Genomic DNA, 22070 nt, shown 5'->3' on the forward strand with positions numbered 1-22070 from the left:
TCTACTTAGTTTTGCAAATAATTCCTGCAGAAAGCATTGGACTTAAGATTAAGAAAATATTGATTAAGAAAATATTCTACAGCATCATCTGGAATGAGGTATGGTAAATTTTGAGGGAGGAATAGAATACACTAAGACACCCAGAATTTAGTTTCAACCAGTGAAACAAATTTAGCCATGTTAGCCTCTACTTCTCTTCTGTAACTGCATTTCAGTCTAATGGTGTTGTAGTCTAATTCTAACAGTGTTACCTACTTGGTACCAAAACGCCTCATGAAAAATTCATTGCAACATGATTGGTTCTTTTTCTTAATTTTTCAAGTTCACAGTTTATGGGCATAACATAGAAAGATTATAATAAATGTAAGTATAGGGCTCTTGAAAAACATGGAGCTGACTGGGAAGCTAGCGTGTAGCTAACACACAGTTACCCGAACTCCTCTCATCTCCTACAAAAACACAATTCCAGAGGAGTAGAGTAAGATATATAATTCAAGTTTCTAAACATGTACATTCTTCTTACCTGAGCAGTTTGGTCCCATTCTCCTTGTTGTCTGAGAGATGGAATAGACCAGATCGTCAGTTTTCCTGAGAAATGAATAGCTGCCAAAAGAGCTCCATCAGGAGAAAGATTCATCTTGAAAACTCCATCCTGCCGAACATGGCATCCAAGCAAACAAACAAACAAACATAATAAAAATATACACCAAGGAATACCCCAAAAAATTCCCCCAAATACATATTTTTTTTCTCTTTTAGGGAAACAAAAAATTGTACAATCTTCCACCTTGAAAAGTTAACATACCTTAAATTAAAATCAAACAAAAAAACCCTTATTCTAAAAGAAAAAGGTAAGAAATCAGTTGTGACATGGAAGAATAAAAACAACCTGCATAAAGGAAGAACACTATCTTAGCATGAACAAATCTTCAGGAATGTAAACTTCTGTATCACGTTGATATATGGCAAATAAAACCTGGAAGTGCAGCATTCCTAAGAGAACACCCCGACAGCAATGCAGAGCTGCTTGAAGGGAAAAGCACAGGTTGTTCTCTGCACAGAAAAAACATCCAGCAGCCTCGGTTTTCTACTATTCTGACTCTCTTGTCTTGATTGCTCCTGAATAGTCTTCAAGAAAGACTATTACCAAACCATAGCTTAATACAACTCTTCCTCCTTGGGAGCAAAAAATTAAAGGAAAGCAAAAAAATTAAAGGAAAGCCAAAAAAGGGATATAAGAATCAGACAATAAGAGATCTTGGAGGAGCACACTGTTCATTTCAGGACACTGAATCAGAATCCAAGAACCTCGAGTGACAACAGACCAAGTAGTAACATAGCGAATATCAGATTGAGTCCATATAAATAAAATTAATTCAGCATTTGTACATTAACTTCTTTAAGGCTACAAAAATTCTCCTAAATTAAGTTTTCCATCAGCTCTAGACACTTTAAGAGTCAAAATACACTTCTAACAAAGTACCTTCTTAAGGATTCACAAAATCCAGCACATCTACAACTGGATCTGTACGCTATTTCCACAAGACACTCTAAATACACACTTAAATTTTAAAGTCAAATTTAGTGACACTGGAAATGAATGGCAATTTCTGAAAATACATTTTACATTTATTCACCCCTCTCCCCTATGTTTTCAGAAAGATCATTTCTTTCTTAAAGTGTCTCATCTTCCCTGAAAGACAGCAGGATACAGATTCCCAAAAATTACATTGTTCACAAAATTCTATTTTGTTAGCTCACTTTAAAAAACCTTTTAATAAAGATTCACAGTTAAGTTTTTCCAAGTATGTAGCTAACCAATTTTTTTAGGCCAGCACCACCCCTCTCAGAAAATACCCCAACATAAACGAAGCACAGAAAGGTTAGCTGACATCCATCAATTAAGAAGTTGAAATGGCAGAATGTTATTGGTAGGTATTATTTGAAGATAAAAAATATTCTTTTCAGGTCAGTGTGTTTGTTGGGACTTGGGAGTTTTTTTACTATTATTTTTATTTTATTTCTTAGCCTTTTTGAAGTGCTAGGTATGCCATAGAAGCAATGACAATCAAGAAATTTTTATTGTTGTACAGTGGTTTGCAGCTGTTGAGAGCACTCCTTAAATCGATGCCTAAAATGTGTTTTTAATTGAAAAGGAGAGCATTAAGGGTTTTTTTTAAACCCATTAAGAATTATTTATATTAGAAAAAATTCATATTCTCTGACTATATTCTTAGCTGCAGTACTGCACTTTCAACTGTAATCTGCCCAGGAACTGTACATGCCTTCTAATGGAACTTCTCTCTTTACAAGTCAATTTGCCTGCACAACAAAGAACAAAAGACTGTTAAAGGACCCAGAAACACAGAGGTAAAATATAACCTGTTCAGATAACTGATCAGTGGTATACATCACAGATCTTGAAAGGAGGTAAATGTTTACTCAGCAGTCAGTAATAATTCTCTTGCTGTGAGATTTAGATATTGGGTGGTCATTAACACACTCAAACTTATCACCCAAGCCCTGTTATCTATAAAAATTAATCAGTCCTTTGCCAAAGCAGGCAATGCTGCCCTTGAAAACAGCTCATCAGCTTAAGGGAACAGCAAAAGATGTTGAGAAACTCAGCAGGCTGGCACTTCACATTTTTTAAGTGTCATTTAACAACACTAAGAATCAAATCCCAGTGTAGCCAGTTCTAATATACAAGTCCTCTAGCTGCTGTGTCTATCATATTTTAAACGGGATGTTAATTTCACACTAGGAATGAAAACTATACCTTATATATTTAAGCCATAATCTCTGAAATTGGATCAAAACATTCAAGGATAAATAAGTGTATTTCTGTATTTCTTCATTAATTTAGTATTGTCAAGTGCAATGAAGTTGAAGTTTAATACAGCTACATGCAATACAAGCTTTTCAGCTAAAAAAGCTTAAGTCAGCTTTATCTTTAGCATTCTCAGTGAAGGAAATAAAATCTCTCCCTGTTCCACCCTTGAGAAAGATTCAGAAAGATTTGTTTTTCCTTTCCAATAAAGCAGGCAACTTCTTCTTTTAACCAGCCACCTAAAACATCCCAACAATCTATTAAGGTCATTTCCAACTCAGATCAGCCATTTTTCCACTCAGGAGGACACAGAGTGAAGGTGGTAGACAGATTCTTTACTGTTCTTTCCTTGTAAAGCAAAAGAAGGGAAAACAATTTCTCTTACAAGAAGGGAAAGGGAGATAGAAATAGGCATCAAACCAAGGCTACACATGACAAGTAGACAAGAGATAAGAAAAGGAAAAGCAGTACTGCATGGGAAGTTCCTAAGGCATGTAGAAGAAAGCCATGAATAAGCAGCACGTACAACCCTTTAGAAATACAGAAAGCACACACCTACACTTCAGCACGAGATTCAAGGTTTAACACTCATTCATGGCAGAGGAGAACATAAGGTCTATACCCAGAATTTGTTAAGAATACATTGATTCTGATCAGCAGTTTCATTAGGCTCACATGTATCCTGGGAATAGAAGTCAGACCCATAATAAACTTTGGAAGCTACTGAGCAAAATGTTTCCATAGTATCTCAGACTGTAAAAATAAAGTCCTTGTGTCTGCCCTATTTAAGCCATAAATTATTAGTTTGAATCCACCCATTTTTTCTTTCCCACATGGTGTGAAAATTGTGGGCTGAGGCTTTTTTGTTGTTTTCTAGTGAAACACATGTAGTGCAGAAGGCTGAGTTTTGTTCTTATTCTTTATCTCTTGGGCATATATTTTATTTGAGAAACATCATTACAATCTACTTTCTTCTTGTAGAATATGTAACACATCTAACATGATCTGATTATCACATTCATTAACAAATAATTAGGTGGCTTCTTATACCTTCTTATTTGAGTAAGGGTTTACATTTAATATTGAACTCTACATCTCTAGACCTGCTCCTGAAACCCAGCAATTCAAGCTTCAGCAAATGAACTAACTGGATTTTTAAGAAAACCAAGTAAGTGGCAAGCTACTCCATTTAATGCTAAAGCTTTTTGATTAATTTAATAGAATGTTAATTCCTAAGTTGCATAAATTAAAACCTACTTGCAGTCAGTCTCTCAGGTAGTCATTAATAGACAATTATGTTAGTAAAATACATTTCTGAGGTAGACCTAGATCTTAATACCTGTTCTGTTCCTCGCCTGCTGTAAAATCTTAAATTCATAATCCTTAATAATCCTCTTCTCTGTGCCTGTAAGAACAGAAACAAATCATACAATGAAAAACAATCTCCTACAGTTTCATGCACCAAAAATTGAGTCATATTTAAAATACTAAAATAACTTTGCAAGATTCTTTAGAGGTTCTGCAGAAAGACCTTGACAAATTAGAGAGATGGACAATCACCAACCATATGAAGTTTAACAAGGCCAAGTGCCAGATTGTGTATCTGGGGTAACCCTGGCTGTGTGCAGAGACCAGGGAATGAGAGGCTGGAGAGCAGTGCTGCAGAAAGGGTCCTGGTTGACAGCGAGTTGAACGAGTCAGCAGGGCTACAATATATGGCAGAGATGAAGCCATCAGTGTGCCCAAAGAAAGCCATGAGGATGGTGAAGGGCCCTGAGGGGAAGCCTGTGAGGAGTGACTGAGGTCACTTGGTCTGTCCAGCCTGGAGGAGGCTGAGGGCAGAGCTCACTGCAGTTACAGCTTCCTTGGGAGGGGAAGAGGAGGGGCAGACACTGATCTCTGTTCTGTGGTGACAGTGACAGGACCCGAGGGAATGGCCTGAAGCTGTGTCAGGGCAGGTTTAGGTTGCATATCAGGAAAAGGTTCTTCACCCAGAGGGTGGTTGGGCACTGGAGCAGCTCCCCAAGTAAGAGGTCACAGGTCCAGCCTGACAGAGCTCAAGTGGTGTTTGGACAATGCTCTTGGGCACACGGTGTGACTCTGGGTATCCTGTGCAGAGCCAGGAGCTGGACTCGATGATTTTTGTGGTTCTCTTTCAACTCAGCTTATTCTGTGATGTTACTATTTTTAAACTTCCAGAAGACTGCCTACTTTAAAATAATGCAAGCATAATAAAATCCAGTTTGTATAATTCTATCAACTTCAGTAGGTATACATGTCACAGAAAAGCACTCCTCATTTGCAATTAAATTAACAACTCACTTGTAATACTAAGCAATACCTATATAAGAGTAAACATTGGAATTTATCCTGGAATATGGTAAGTTTCTTTCAGTATAACAAGCTGTTACCAAATCAAACATTTACTTCTACTAGAAGCAAAAGAAATCAAGAGCTAGAATTAAACTGAAATATTTATTTCAGGCGTGCTGCCTTTTGTTCTGAAGTAATAGAAGAACAAACTGTAACTTTTTTCCAACAAAGACAGGTAATATATCCCAATGTACAACTAAGAGCAAAAAATATTGTAGCTTGGAAATTTACAGACTCCTTTCTTCTTTTTTTTGGTTTTAAAACCACAAGTGATAATTAAGAACTTAAAGTTGAAATCATACTACAGAAAAAGCAAAAATGGATGCTGTGGGGAGAAAGATAACTGTTTAGACATATGTATCATAGCTTAGAAAATAGCAAAGCATCCCATTAAATTCATCTTTCATAAAGAGATATTTACTGAGCTTCCATTGACAATATTTATCCAGTAAAATGAGGAGACGAACTTACTGTTCTAACATCATCTTCATAACTAGTGACCTGTTTGTAATGGGGAGAGCCTGACAGAATTCTCCAAGCAGATATTCCACAACCAGCTGCTTTAGATACTCCATCTTCATCTGTTTCACAGCCTCCTACAAGGAGAAGTCTGTAATATATATAAAGATGCATTATTATTTCATATACTGCCACATATTTTTTAATTTTCTTAAGTCTACAGCAGTTTGCTTGGGGTAACAGAAGGTTAAATACACCAAGACACTTAACAGCCCAATATGCTTTGTGAATAAATACCCTGAAATCTAAAACTTCAATATCATTCAAGTAACATTTGTTATTTGTAGCATGTATACCTATTCATTCTCGTCCCTAGCGTTCCAGGTAAATCATAATTCTCAACATTTAGAATAAAATAAGTCTGGCCACAAGTTTGAGTTTCCTTCTTACCCTCAAAAATGATAAAAAATTACTACTTAAGCATATAACAAGTTCCAATCATTTCGTTTAAGCATCAGATTCTCATTTATTCAGATGTTGTACAAAAGCTACTTCTCTTTCACTGAAGAACTGAACACATTAAGTCTTGTCAATTCTGTTTTCTAAAGCCCCTGTACCAATTATACATGTACATGTAATACTTTAGTTGCACACCATAGGTGGCATTTTAAAAAGTTTTATGTAAGTCTTGTAATTATTACACTAAACTGTAATCATTACACTAATGCCACAGGTGGCATTTTAAAAAGTTTTATATAAGTCTTGTAATTATTACACTAAACTTGTCATTATTACACTAAACTGTATCACAGTATTTGCCCTTGAAGCCCTTTCACCTTATTAACAAGCACTTCTATATTTAACTGATGACTACCTTGATGAAAACTTTCAGAAAAGGAGTCTGTTTGGAAGCATGATTGTAATGAATCACCCATCAAAAGGTAAAGTATCCACAATAACAGGCACAACTGCAGGAGCCCAAACTCTGCCCTGGGAATGCTGCATGATCCCTTTCCCAGGGCTGCACCATTCCCGAAGTGCTCTGCCCCCAGTAGTGGCTGCCGCTCGCACAGCGCAGCTCTGGCCACCAGGGATGCCAAAACTACACCTCCAAAAGTCAAAGAAAGAATAAAGCAAAAAAAAATTCCTTCCACATTTAATCCTTTTTAAGACATCAGTAAAGTTTATTTAATAATGCCAAGTTCCCTGCTCGTCACTAACGTACAGGAGGATAATTTTATACCATGGATGAATGACAAAATCACATCATCAGGCTGGAAAAGAACCTCTGATATCATCAAGACTAACCTATGATCAAACACTACCATGTCAACTAGACCAGCTCAAGGGATGGTGACTGCACCACTTCCCTGAGCAGTACACTCCAATGTCTAATCACCCTTAATGTGAAGAAATTCCTCCTGATGTCCAGTCTGAAACTCCCCTGGAACAGCTTCACCCCATCTTCTTCTATGTCTTCCCAGCTCCTTGGGTGAGGAGGTTGACCCCCACCTGGCTACAACCACCTTTCACATAGTTGTAGAAAGTGGTAAGATCTCTCTCAAGAGTGATGCTTAAAGTTCTCAAGAGTTTTGGCTATTCTGTGGTGTTAAGAATAACCTACAGCAGTAAAAAAGAAGTCACTTTCACCAAAAACTGTAACAGGAGACATGAACTTGAGGAAGACTCATTTTTTTCCTTGCACATGTGCTCTACACATAGCCCAGCCAACATGCAGCAGTTTCCAGGCTTCATTCCTAGATCCTTAAACAGCTACCTACTTCTGAGACCATCAGAGAATTCCTGGAAAGCATCTGAGGAACTTCACAATGCCTGTCATTGACAGGAAGAGCTAGCTAGCATGCATTAGAAGCTTTTAGCAAGTTCTGCCAGCTGTTCCTAATCAAAGGGTGCTTTGAGCTTTTGTTCTAGATAGACACCTGATTAGCAGGGGTCAGGAACCCTTTCAACAAAACCTGGGAAAAGATCTATGTAAATGCCAGGCCTAGAGTGCAGCATTTTGCAGAAAAAGATGGCCAGAACCTGTCTTTGTGTATGACCTAAAAAAATCACAGTGATGTGCTGCCAGGCTTAGTCTCCAGCACCCTCTGGAGCAGCTCCCCAGCACCTCAGAGGCCTTGACACAGACCATGCTCCTAAGGGAGGACACAATGTGCAGGTCTTGGGACTTGGAGTGACATAACTCCAAGCAACCTCCTCTAGCTGACCTTGAGGTGAAGGGGAATGGATCAGATGATCTAAAAGGGTTCCTCCAGTCTCAAAAACTGGCTGCTCTTGCAGTACCTCAGTTGTACTCCACTCCATAGGTTTGTACAAAGTTGGGTGGAAGATAACCAGTGTAACACCAGTCTCAAGAACAAGCTCAGTTGAGGTACCCAAGAAAAACTTGATATGCCCTTCTTTACTTCGCAATTTTGGTACAAAAACTTTAAATAAATCTGAAACTCTCTAATTCCTTCATCACAAGCCCTTCATTGCAAACTTTATACTATAGTATCAAACATATTCTGCAGCAATTGCAGATAACCCAGAAATGACACATTCAGTTCCAGATTACGATAGCAAAACAAGCAGCTGTTAAACCTTGGATTTGAGTTTACAAAGAGTTCACACTGAAGCAGACATTTAAGTTTTGTCAACTAAAATGCACTGTAAATTCCATCCTAGATGAAAGCAGGATCACAAGAGAACACCAGCACTAGGTATCTAACTTAAGGTATATAATAGTTTTCCACAACAGTAAAAGTCATTACTGGATTTATTCCAAAAGCTATAGTTTCAAGTTTTCCTACGGGTTCAAAAACATTCCCTACTGACATATTCTCTTTGCAATTATCATACATGTAGCTGAAAAAATTAAGTAAATTAAGTTCTTAACTGCTATTTTATTGCACTAGAATGGGTCATGAGCAAATACACTGTAATACAGTAATGCAGTAAGTCAAGCCTTACAAGCAATGAAGAAAGATCAGTATAATTTCACCACCTGAGATTAAATGAAATGCAAGAAAGCACAAACTGACAAGGTTGAACATGTGTTAAGTGATCAAACACATTACTGAAAATTAAAATTTCGAGGCATATCAACAATTTTCTTTAATGCACAACTTTCAAGTACTTGTGTCCAAGCACTTCCAGGGTTTTTTGGGATAACAAGAAAGTTTCAGCAAGAGACTTTACCCACAAATTTAGAATTCTCCAATGAAAAATTTACAAGCTTTCTACCACAAACTAAATTTAAAAACGGAAAAGACTTGCATCCATCAGGCAAAAAACACTGGTTCTTTTGTTTTCTGTCCATTCCATCCAATTTTCCATTCTTTCAAATGTCCATTCTTCAACTTTACTAAGCCACTCAACAGGCTGCACATAGAAGGAAATACTACAACCATTAAACCTCATCTGATGAAAGCATACAAGGGGTTGGTTCTGCTGTCTGGTCATGTAGTGCTACCAAAGCTCCATAACCCACAACTATTACCTCAAAACTGTAAATTCAGTATACTGAGTAATAATTATGTGAAATCACTAAATATTAATTAACTGGAAAGAAAAAGCCATATACAAAATAATCTCTCAAAAGAATAAGCTAGAAGAACATTACATCTCATTAATAATAATTTGTTTTCCTAAGATAGATATGACAGCTCATTTAATACTGAAGAATGAGAAGAAGTTTTTTCAACAGTGAGTTTCTTCCGGTAGTTTATAGCCAAGCCTAATTTCCATTTAAAAAAATACAGTGATGTAACATTGCATGTAACATTGCACTGAAAGATTCAATCCTAGCAGATCTAATACAAGAAAAATATCTAGAACAAAGTTTGGTTCCTTCAATTGAAGAGAAATAGAAACAGAGTTGCTGAGTTTATCTTGGTACATAACAAATTGATACTAAAAAAGTAGACCCATTTTTAGCATATAGAATAGGCTAACCAGGACTTATTTCAGTTACATCGGGTACAAGAGCATGCAGGCAGTCAGTCAACATTTCAAGTCCAGTTTCTGTACTCAATAGGTTACTAATAGAGAAAACACATCACAAGACAACTCCAAATACAAGAGCCTGGCAGTCTGGCAGTTCCACTCAGAACACTAGGGAAAATGGGCTTGCCAGTAAGTCCAGCAATGAATTCCAGATAGAAAAACAAAACAAAATGCAACCAAAAAAACCCAAAAAAACAAAAAACAAACAAACAAAAAAAAACAAACCAAACAAACAAACAAAAAAAAAAACCACACTAAAAAAATCCCAAAACAAACAAAAGAAAAAAAAACCCAGAAAAAAACCCCTAAATTTACCATTCAACATTACCCATCTTTCATCACATTCAGAAACCTCTTTTGAAGCTATTTCTGACATTCTAAAAAGTGCATGTTGCTTATGCAAGGTACTCAAACAGAAAAGGCCATAACTTAACTAATGGAATAATGAAAGTCAAGTGAATGAACTAAGGTTCCTCTTTCAAACTAGAAAGAGACATGACTTGTTATCACTGATGCCCTAAATACCAATTTTAGAAAGAATAGATTTTTCTCCCCCTCCCTATCCAACATACTTCAATGCTTATTTTGCCACTTTTTGTTCATCATTTACATACCAATGTCAAGTAGCAAACAGAACACTTACCTGTGACCAGGATGATAAATGACAGTTGTTATCCCATGGGCATAGTGGTTGCCAAAGCTGAAACTATGACTTTCTTGAAAGCTTTGATTTGTTCCAACACTAAGTATGCCGGGAAAAAAAAATATGCATTACTTCAGATATATTTTCTTTAAAGAGTAGAAAGAATTTCTCTGAAGTTCACTGTGGCATCTCAAAGCAAGTCAAAATTTATGCTTACCTGACAAGGTAACTTCTCAGTTCTCCACGGTAATTAACAACAAGGAGCTCAGCTGACCACTGGGCACTTGCTTTGTATTCTAGAAAGATCAATCCAGCAATAGCGTAACTCAGATCGCCTGGAAAACTTGCTGTCTTTACCCAAAAATGAGGGCAGACATTGGGAGAGAAAGGGGATTTTTAAAAAAGTGTCTCTGTTACTGAAAGAACTAGAAAGTTAAATTAACTATATTGTATTTAAAAAATAAAGTTTCAGTTAAAACTAAATACATTTTCTTTTATCGTGATTATCAAGAAATCGTATTATTACAATGTTTGCAAAGACAATATATTGAGGAAATACACTTGAGCCACCTTCACAAACCAGTTCAATACAACCTTTGAACATGCAAAATAGAAAATATATTGTGTGGGGCCTGTCAACAGCAATTATCTAATATTGTACCAAGCAAAGTACTTTGGCAGAAATATTTCTTCGTTTACAATTTGACTCTGCATATAAAGTCCAGATTTATTATCTATTAATACAAATTGTGGTGATTCCATACTTCCACTGTCTGATGCACCTACAGATGTACCACAATTTAGGACAGATGTAAAACATACCCTTTTATGCTGTTGTAAGGGTTACACATGACTTTTGTTGATCCTATGGTGGATGTTTTATAGTCAAACGTTTTACAGTCCATTTCTGTGTGGTATTCAGTGTAAGCATTTATAGCAAACTAAGCCATGATTTTAAAAAGGTCAAAAAGTGGAAATTTTCCACCATCCTTAAAAAAAGTTCTACTATACTGGTATTTAACCCAAGAGAGCACATACCGGTGAAATGACCAAAAGCTCACTACCCATCAGGTCAAACACTCTGACTGTTCCACTGCTTTCAGCATAAGCAAGTAATGTACAATCATGACTCCATGCCACTCTCCTCCACTGAGGGTTGGGATCCTTTGGCACTATGAAAAAAGAATAAAATTATTAATAAAAGCAAAAAATAAATATAATCCCTTTAACAGAACAAAAAGTAAATTGCATCAAAAAAATGCAGGGGGCTTACCAGCATTACAAGCTTTTCTCAGAGGAGGGTAAAGAAAGAAAAACCATGTATGTCACCCAGAACCATTAGTTCTATCATTTCATTTCAAATTCAGGTTTCATATATTCAGAATAGAAAGAAGAGGCAGAGAGAGGGTAACAGAGCTAGTCACAAAGCAAAATTATTAAGAGATTCTTTCCAATGATTTTAAGAAGTAAACCAACACCACCATTTAGCAATGTATGAATAACAATTATGACACTAAGTAATAATGAAGAGGTTGCCATACCCTGACATTTTCCCACTATGGATACAAAGTCATCTTTTGCAGACCTGCAGAAATAAGACTCATATAAATTTAGATACAAAAAAAATCCACTGTTCAATTTTCTGTAACAGAACACTATAAAAATATTCCAAATGCACAGTTCAAAAGCCTGCATGCCTCTAACTACTTGTTCAAAAAAGCAGATAGTAACTTTCACCCTCTAGGCAGCTACAGTAACTAACAATAGTATTTTAGACTGTCCAACTGCATAAATACCAACATCTCTCATTTATTTGTAATGCTGTACAAAATAGGACAGCATCATCTCAGTGCTTCATATAACTTTAGAAAAAAAAAAAAAACCTAGTCAGTATTCTCTAGGTTACAATTTTAGAAACAATGCAAGAATATAGTTACATTAATACAGTTGAAACACAAGATTTATTTTATAGTCTTTAAGCTGACATTTATGGTGCTCACACCACTTTTGATTGAACAATTTTCATACACTTGCTTCTTTTACATATAAATGGAAGGTCTGACCTTCTAGCAAATGGATTTTTGTGAAGCAAGTAAACACACTCAATCAAGATCTGTTCTACAGCTATGTGCTCTTGAACTGGCAAAAGAGAGCTTGTTCTTAAGAGAGCACAAGAAAAGGGAAAGCATCAGTCTTTACAGCAATCCACACCACTTGTAAAACAAGGTGAAGTATTATACATGCCAGCTACTCCAAGAGAAGAACACTAGGTACTAGCTCCCATTTATTAAGGGAGAATTTCTAGAGGGGGCAGAAAGGCAAAGGTTAGAAAGACCATAATTTGTGCTGAGTGTTTTTGAGGATCTTGATTGTTTTTCTTTCACATATTGAAAACAGAGAGAGGTACAGATATATACTTATATCAACACATCTGTTATAATTGAGGGGGTCAAGGACATTTTATGTTGGGTTTGGGTTTTGCTTTTTTTTAGGCTCCTGCTTTTATGATCATTCCATGGATAAATTTCACAATATATAACATTGCAAAACAAAAAAAGAAATCTGTAAAAGTATTGCTAGCAAATGACCAGAAACACTTTGTCAGAACTCCAGAGCTGAAGTAATAGATAATGCTAAGTTACCTGATTTCTACACATTGGTCTTGAACAACTGCCAACAATTTACCATTGCTGAAAGAAAAACAGATGTGAAAGTTCATTTAAAGTCCACTCCTTACAGAATGTGCATCAGCGTCCTAGGTGCTTTTCTCTATGGTTAGATATAAATTGCCTAATTTAAAAATTAAAAAAAAATTAAGTGGGAAATATCAGTTTTTTATTAAAAATAAAATATCCATACTATGATATTACTTTCATTTCAGAGAAATCTATCTGCCACTCCTTTCCAGCAGCACTAAGAAAAAGGCACAAGGTCTAAAATCCCACTGCATGAGAGGTCAGAGTCACATGTTGCTTATAGATAATTTTACAACAGCAATGTACACAACTATGTGTTGCTTTATCTGGTATAAACAATTATCATAATTCAGTAAGTTATGCGTCTTTGCATACAACATAAACCTTCCCTACTACCTTCATGTAACCATGTCACTGAACCATTTTTCTGTGCTTACTTTTAAAAGCCAGTGATCTCACTGATGCTGCTAAAATTCCTGCAGAACAGTTGGTTCTAGCCTTGGAACTCTCACTCCTCTGTGTATGCAATAGCTTACAAGCATGCATTCACTTTCCACAAATATAAATTGCTTATTTTAAAATTATATATCCTGCCAAGTTTTAAGTCTTTAATCAACCAAATTCAGGACTTGAATTTGAAAATGACTGCACTGCAAGCCACTTTGCCCCAAAAGCTAGACAGACATTCAGCCCTGAGTGAGAGATGCACTAATGAAGGGAGGCAGGTAGAAGCCCCTAGGCAGCACACTGAGGCCACCTGTGAGAGCCTCCAGTATTTCTCTTAAACAGAAAGAAAAGCACAACTTTAGCACAATACCAACTCAGCATGGCTGAGTGAGGATGGTGGGGGAGCACAGGAAGCATTAACATGTTCACTCCTGGCAGAAATGGCAAAGCATGGGAGCTGGTTACCTTGCAAGTACGAGGTGCCAGTTGATCTGCTTACTAACCAGGCGAACCAGTCCAGCGGGCAGAGAAAACTTTGCAGGGCTGAAATACCAAAACCACCAGGATCAATCAGAACACACAGAGAACCAATGCAGCACCTGAGATACACACACCGCTCAACTCAGCTTCAAGGCACCCATCAGTTACCTGAGAGGGTTTGCAACTGAACATGAATCAACACTGCACCCTGCCAACGACAAAGGCTAACAACAGCCTTGTTTTTACTAACAGATCAAAACTGCATATTAAGGGAACTGATCCTTCATTTATCACTCTTTACAATCTCTCACCAGCCAGTTTTGCTACACCCACTGAAAGAAGAACACCAGCAAACAGGAGGGGCACCAAGATGATCAAGGGACTGGAATACTTGCCCTACAATAAATCAGATGCTGTGAGAATTTTATGTGTTTAGCCTGAAGAAGAGAAAGCTTCAGGATGACAAAACAGCAGCATTCTCACTGATACCAGGAAAGTGGGAGCAACAGAGGTGCATGGCTGGAACACAAGAAACGATGATCAACCCTTTGGAGGACTTGGAAGTGCTGGGGTAACGGTTGGACTCAATGACTGTAAAGGTCCTTTCCAACCTAAATGTCTCTGTAACTTCAAAACCAAGAAGGGTCCAAGATGACATTAAGAAGAGATTTTTTTCACCATGAAGACAGTCAGGCACTCAAACAGGCTGACCAGAGACTCTCTGGGTTCTCCATCCTTTAACCTTTCCAGGACCTAGCTGGACAGAGCTGCAAGGAACTCAGTCAGAATTCAGTGTTCTCCTGCTTTTAGTGGACTTTAACCTAGAGGCCTCCCAAGCTCCCTCCAAAACTCTTTTATCAAATACATGAAAACAGCAACTAGAATAAATTATAAAAGCTTCAAATTAGCTTTTAACTATGACTGCTGGAGGGAAGGAAAAAAAGTAGTTGAATTCTGTCTACAACTGACTTCTTACAACTAGACTCACATGACCATATGTTGCCCACAAACATCACCTTCTCAAGAGAAAAGGGGTGGGGGGCAGTAGGTGCACAAAAATAAAGCAGAACACTAGCAATAGGGAAAAAAGCATTCCCTGCCAAATTCAAGTCCAGTACTGTTTCACAGAAGTCACATTAATGTCCCTTTCCACATTACAGATTATCCTTTAAACCAGGAAACTGTTATCTTCAAATTTGCTGAGCCATATAACTACTGATTTTACAGAAACATTGTACTTACCCAAATAAACTTCTGGGACCATTTCATGACTTTTTGAATCAAAACTTAAACTTATAAATGCCATGAGTGCTGCTCAAATAGTTACCAAGCTTTTCATATGAGTTTGAATTGTCAAAGAAAAAAAATTCAAAATTATTACTCCAAAGGAAGCAAATCCTGCCATGACATCATATCTCTCACTGAGGCTTAAGAAAAAGCCTCACAACAGCTTCCTTTGCAGTATCTCAGCTGGGAGTGGAAAGGACAAGTATGTGTTTGGAGAAACTTGTTCCAACTGCAATGTTACTTCAGCTTCTGATAAAAGCACAAAGTCAAACTAGTACATACCAGTCTTCTTCTATTTAGACTTCAGCTGCAACTCAATTTATGTGAAGTGGCTATTCTAAGCATTCCTTGGACAATATTCTAAACAAGTGTTCAGTTTTACTCCCATCAGGAATTACTTTCCATCAAATCAAAAAGCTATAAAAATATTACCAAATATTTTTTGCAGCATTCTTGTAAAACCTACCTGTACCAGATGTACCGAAGCAAAAATAATGCAGGACCTATAATGGAAAGAGGTAAAAATTACATCTCTAGTAGAGTAGTCTTAAAACCCACTCCAGGTTACTGCACAGGGAATCTCAAATTCTCATTAAAGAGAAAGGTATTGAGGGAAAAATCCTTTATACTTGGACAATAAATTCTTATGTTAGAATAAATGCAAACGCCAAATAAAAAACAAACTAAACAAACAAACAAACAAAACAATCCACTGCACATTTTTTTTAAATTCTAAGATAAATTCCTACTGGATGAAAATACAATTCAGTCACTGCCTTTTAACACTTGGTTTATGCAATGTAATATCAACAGAATCTAAAACTTCCTCATAGAACTAACTAGCAGACAAGCCAGTGCAAAGGATCTTAAGAGAGGGAAAAAAATGGCTCAAATACAAACACAAAAAAAGCTCTGCAAAACAAGCTCTGCAAGAAATTAACAAGCTCTGCAAAACACAGAGCTTGTTAATTTCTAAGATGTATGGTTTACTAGTTTGTCCCAACAAACTAATGGAGACAAGAATGCTCACAAAATTGACATAAAAATAACACAGCCATGTTCACAATCAGAAAACATCTTCCTGAAAACACATGCTGTATTCTACTTCCATTACTACTTCCATCATTAGGCACTCTAAAGGGCAGAAATTGTAAAAATTACAAGCAATCCACACAGTCTTAGAAGTCATGAAGGTAGGAACAAGTAATATTTACCTGCAATTGCTCTAGTGATGATAAATGATGCACCATGTGTTCTGTTGCCTCTTGGCTGCAATTACAATAATAATCATCAGACAGCATGTCACACATTTTAACTTAAATACAATACTCATACATACATTCACTGATTAAGTTTAAGTTGGCTCCTAGCCTTCATGTTCTTTATGTAGTTTCTATTACTCACCACTTCATATAATGTCTACTTTAACTGCATAAGCTAAAACAGTTTATAAAGCCAAATCATTTAAATGCCAAGATGCAATAAACAAAATGTGCCACAGATTGTCTGTTGATTCAGCTTTGCCTCAATCTTTGGGTAGCAACAAAAGACATTGCCTTCTGATTATGTTCTCCTGTAAGCTATTATAAAGCATTCTTTTTATGCCAAATAAATGCCACAATGATCTGTAATGCCTAGCAGTCCAAGTACTTGGTGTGCAACATATTATGCTAATATCTAAGTGCTAAGCTACCTAAAGATTGCTCACAAAAGTTTCAGAAACATCAAGAAAAATAAACTATTTCTGAAAAAAGACCCTTTTTTACATCAATTTGTACTATGCAATATGGCCACTCAGATAACCACCTATACTCCATAGCACCTCACACAGCCTTTCCACCTGCCCTGCTCTACTTTAGGCAAAGGGAGCAATTGCAGTCACTATACAAATGAAAGCACTCTTCAAACACAGAAAAAAAAGAATACAAAAGGATATACATTCTTATCTAGAGAGGAGATAAAATTATTTGCCAGTAAGAAGCAGAAAAAAGATACAAAACTGAGAAGAGAACAAGGATAACCAATAAGGAAGGATCCACAAACAAATCCTAAAAATAAGCAATCGTGCTTATACCTTTCTAATGAGAATATTAGAGCACCACGAACTGAGCATTAGAATAGGCAATGACTGAATTTTCTCTTCCATTCTAGATAAAATACATAGACCAAATTTCTTGTTAACTGAAATATTCAGACCTCACCAAGTTACAAAGCAATAAACACTGAAAGACATACAAATTTATCAACATTCTGCAGTATGTCAATGCTTAAAAAATAATATTTGGGCTCCCAAATTTAAATTATTAAAGTAAAGATTAATTTTCCAAGCAAAGTTGGCAATCCATAAACAGTCTTTCAAATAAGCAGGCTGTCATCTCACAGCATGTAAGAAGCAAACACAGCTGTACTAATAGATAACATTCCACATTCAGGTTGATCAGCCAGGAAATAACAAGGCATTACAGCAAAATAAGTGAGAGCATAAATTATTTCTTACAGCTACCCTAGTACCTCAGGGAGAGCTGCAATTTCCTAGGGACCTTAAAAGCAGAGCTTGTTAAAAGTTTTTGGTTTATGAGGAAGTTCCCAGTAAAAAACATTTCCTAAAACTGCTTACATCTCTTTAGAATGTTTTTAATATTTTAAGTGTCTGCTCCTGAGCCTAAACTACAGGCTGCTATTCCACACATCTTCAACACTTTGCAAAACTGATTTATTGTTATATCCTAAAGACCTGAATTTTACTTTTTATAATATATTCTTATCATTTCAGCCATAGCAATGGTTACCAGATATGCTGTAGCTCTTTTTTAATTCATTCCTTCTTGGGAAAACAACTTCAACTTCTCCTTCCCTACAGCATTCCAGAAATAAAATCTAAGTAACTTTCTTGCTGACAAGACACCCACTTAGTTTTCTATTTTTTTGCATACTCTGCAAGTTTACTGGGGGGACAGCAGCTCTGAGTGTTGGGAAAATCTCAAAACATCGGACTGTAATGAAAAAAAAGCCCCACAAGACCAGGTGATACATTTTGGAAAATAAATTGAAGAAGAGAGTTTGATCAGACTTTATTTCCATAAATCATTTCACAAGTCTTCTCTTGCAACTTTGCCCACAGCCACTGCCTCATTCACTATTTTCATGGATCTACTACTCAGTAATTCCTTTTATTCTCATTATACATATCAGTGTTCTCAAACAGTGCATTATATACAATGGCATCAACATCCTGAACACGGATGGCTTGATTTCCACACCACTCTCTTCTCTGCTGAAGTCAATTCCTTGTGTGTTTCCTTCACAAGTAACTGCTGTAACCCCCCCTGCCCCTCCTCTCCTTCCCCCAAAAAGCTCTTACTGGAACGTTCAGTACATGTGAATGACAATACTGACAAGAATTAAAATTAAAGCAAATTTGGGCATTCAGTCTAAGAGATCCATGCCAGTTTCATCAATGTCTTAAATGTAACATGATTTTTCATGTTCATCACAAGACTCATCTTCCAATAATTAGAGCTGTAAGTTCTAGTACTCTACAATTAAAAATTAATCATCCTAAATGAAATAACAGAAAAATAAAGTCAATAAATACCTGTAAACCTTTAAGGTCTGGCTTTGTAGCCTAAATTACTGCATAGGAAAATAACTAATTTCATTTCCCAGTGCAGCATTCAACTTTCTTTCTCTTTCTACCATTCCTTACCTCACTTATTCCAAAAGATTCAGTTCTACGAGAAAGTAGGGTGTGATTTTTTTTCCGAAGAGTGAGAAAAAAACAGGGTTGAAAGAGACAGATGCTCCAAAGGGAAAGCCACCTAAGGACACTTAGTCATTTAGGACAATCACCTAAGTAGTATCACTGTTAAGACACCTTAAGGGAAAACCTGACTCATACTGACAAAATAATCTGTTTGCCTATGTTGTCAGTGTAAAATCAATTTCCCACTAAAATGGTAAAAAGACTATCAGAAGTGTCCTTGAGTACTGACAGTTTTCAAGAATGTAAATCCAAGCAAACTATACAGCATAGTATTTTCAAACCTTCCAACTTCTGCTATTGAAAACAGGTATTCTCTTTAAAATAAATAGGCAAGAAAAACCAAGTTTAAAATAACCAGCACCATCTGCTTAAGCTGACAAGCAGAATACAACAATGCTTAGAAATTCTGACTGCGAGGGCAGATGAGGATGCTCAGACTGTGGTTACACAGTCACTTTAAACTGGCATCCCACATGCTGCCACTGAAGAGAGGTGTCACCTCACTGACATACTATTCACGGCCCCCTTGGTACCTACAGGGGTATTAAAGGGACCCCTTAGCAAAAGGAGATGAAACAACATGGTTGTTTCTCAGACTAATCACCTCTTTAATCAACTTACCATACAACTAATCACCTCTTTAATCAACTTACCATACAACCTCAAGAACACTGACGGCAGCAGAAAAGGCACTTGTCAGAAATGTGCCCCCTTAACACAGTTGTAGAACCACAGCCACAGATGACACTTAGGTGTCATCATACCTAAGTCCTCCTCATGGTTTGCAACAGGAAAATTGTTTCCATATGCTACTAAAAACAAAGACTACTTACCATTTCTCAACACAGTTGAATTAAAATAGGTGCAACTATCGATTATCTGCACAAATAACCTATTAAGCTAATAAATGGTAATAGTGCAATCATGTTTTCCAAACACCCATACCTGTTGCTGTAACTGAGGATTTACAGATCAAGATCAACAACAACAAAAAATCTTCCTGATAAATGAAAACCTATTTTTTGAGCGTGGCTCTAGTAATTTTAACAGGTACATTCTTCCACTTGTGATGTTTTTACATCTTTTCTGTTCAATTGTTGTCATTAAGCACAAAACTCTGTTAAAATGTTTCTATTACCAACTTTCAGTGGGAAATGCATTAAAAACTCCAGTGGGCTTAAAAGCCACTACAAGAAAGAAATAAAACCACATTGCTTGCATCCTTTATATCCAAGTCAGACAAGAGCAGACATAGAAGCAGCAAGCTCAGCACATTGCAGAGGAAAACATGAAAAAGGTAAGATGAAAGAGCTTCTCAGCCCTTCTAGTGACCTGGGAAGAAGAACAGCTAGAAATAACTAAAAACCTGCAGTACAAGAACAGTGTTTTCTGATTTCTTAAGGGTTGGCTTAAGAAATCAGAAATGGATATCTGTGCACATTGTGTACGTAAAGCGAAATATTCTTCCCTTTTACCCCACTCCTGCAGAGACACAACTGTACTGATACAGGAGTCCAGAGAGAGGATCTAATTTTCCTCATACAAGGTAAACTCAACGAAGGTCCTGTTTTCACCAGCACAGACTCCACATCTCTCTGCACAGCAGTTTCTAGAGATGACACCTGGACATCATTCACCATAGCTTCACTTGTGCCAGCTCAATAGTAAAACCCGATATACATTGTTCAATAAGCAAGAAACATTTCCCAGGTGGCACAAGCCACGGTGGGAATTAAGTGACACAAAGGCACAAGGGGACAATGGTCGCACGAACACCCCTTGTGCCCGCCAGGAGCAGCGCGGGCATCCTGCTGAGCCTCCCCGCAGGCACCAGCGCATCCCCGCAGCCCCCGGGGCGCCGCCGCCTCCCCGCCCGCGCCAACGTGGCCGGTCCCCTCCCCCGCCCGCGGCCGTGCCGCTGCCACGCGCACCTGCACCTCCGTCTCCGGAGGCCACTCGGTGTTGACCAGCAGGTCGTACAGGATGTTCTCCTCCCCGTCCTCCGCCTGCTCGCCGGCGCCGGCCATGCCGCGCTCCCGGGGCGCCCCGCCGCTGTCCCCGCCGGTGGCGGCCATGCCGGGCCGGGCCGTCCCGCCCTCCCCGCGCCGCCACGGCGACGGCGCCCGGCGGGGGCCAAACCGCTCCGCCTTTAACTCGTGTGGCGCCGGGAACGCCCGGTGCAGCCGAGACCTCGGCGTGTGGATTGAGCCCTTTACCGAATAGGGGTAAAAAATGTGAGAAAAGGCAAAAGGTGGATTGCTCGCTAGTGGTTCTTGCGGCTTTAATGGTGCTACGTAGGACTTGTAAATATTTCAGTCGTACGAGTTCCTAGCGTTCAGCTCTCTCAAGCCGATAAAATGAGCTTGTTTGTAAGTTCTGGGCCACTCACATCAGGAAGGGCATTGAAGGGCTGGAGTCTGTCCAGACAAGGACAGGGACCTGGGGAAGGCTCTGGGGCACAAATCTGCTGAGGAGCGGCTGAGGGAGTTGGGGGTGTTTAGCCTGGAGAAAAGGAGCCTCAAGGGAGACCTTTACACTCTGAACAACCACCTGAAAGGCGGCTGGAGCCAGGGGGGTTTGGTCTCTTCTCCCAGGCAAGAAGCAATAGGATGAGAGGACAGGCTTAAGCTGCACCAGAGGAAATTCAGGTTGGACACCAGGAAGGATTTCTTCACAAAAAGAGTTGTTAAACATTGAAATGGGCTGCCCCGAGAGTTGATGGAGTCACTGTCCGTGGAGCTGTTTAAGGGAGGACTGGACGTGGCACTCAGTGCCATGGTCTGGTTGACCAGGTAGTGTTCCATCACAGGTTGCACTCGATCTCAGATGTCTTTCCCAACCTGGTTCTGTGAAATAATTATGAAAGAACTGATATTTCAGCCTCTTTCCTGTGACTTTATAAAGCATTTGTAAAATAGAAATAAAATTACTTCACACCCTGACACTTCTGCTCCTGCAGTTTAATTTTCTTTTGTGTTAGTAAGCTCTTGTAGGCAACTGTATATCCTAGAATTAGGTTAAACAAAAATTCAAATTCTGAAACTAGAGATTCAGGGCAATATAAAAGCTCTGTTGGATGCTTGG

General features: G+C 38.0%; 1 protein-coding gene across 1 annotated transcript in view; it reads right to left on the reverse strand.

The window, feature by feature from the left end:
* The window catches only part of NBAS (NBAS subunit of NRZ tethering complex), a 161214-nt gene extending 140113 nt beyond the window's left edge, over window positions 1-21101 (reverse strand). The window contains exons 1-12 of the mRNA XM_054630256.2: window positions 20918-21101; window positions 16438-16492; window positions 15690-15726; window positions 13922-13999; window positions 12956-13003; window positions 11855-11898; window positions 11352-11485; window positions 10531-10664; window positions 10314-10412; window positions 5675-5813; window positions 4170-4235; window positions 524-652 (exon numbers count right to left, since the gene is read on the reverse strand). Of these exons, the coding sequence (XP_054486231.2) occupies window positions 524-652; window positions 4170-4235; window positions 5675-5813; window positions 10314-10412; window positions 10531-10664; window positions 11352-11485; window positions 11855-11898; window positions 12956-13003; window positions 13922-13999; window positions 15690-15726; window positions 16438-16492; window positions 20918-21061 (1107 nt within the window). The 5' untranslated portion in view covers window positions 21062-21101. The remainder of the gene's footprint in view (window positions 1-523; window positions 653-4169; window positions 4236-5674; window positions 5814-10313; window positions 10413-10530; window positions 10665-11351; window positions 11486-11854; window positions 11899-12955; window positions 13004-13921; window positions 14000-15689; window positions 15727-16437; window positions 16493-20917) is intronic.
* Window positions 21102-22070: the final 969 nt, after the last annotated feature.

This window comes from Agelaius phoeniceus, chromosome 3 (genome assembly GCF_051311805.1).
Source record: "Agelaius phoeniceus isolate bAgePho1 chromosome 3, bAgePho1.hap1, whole genome shotgun sequence".
Classification (NCBI taxonomy): domain Eukaryota; kingdom Metazoa; phylum Chordata; class Aves; order Passeriformes; family Icteridae; genus Agelaius; species Agelaius phoeniceus.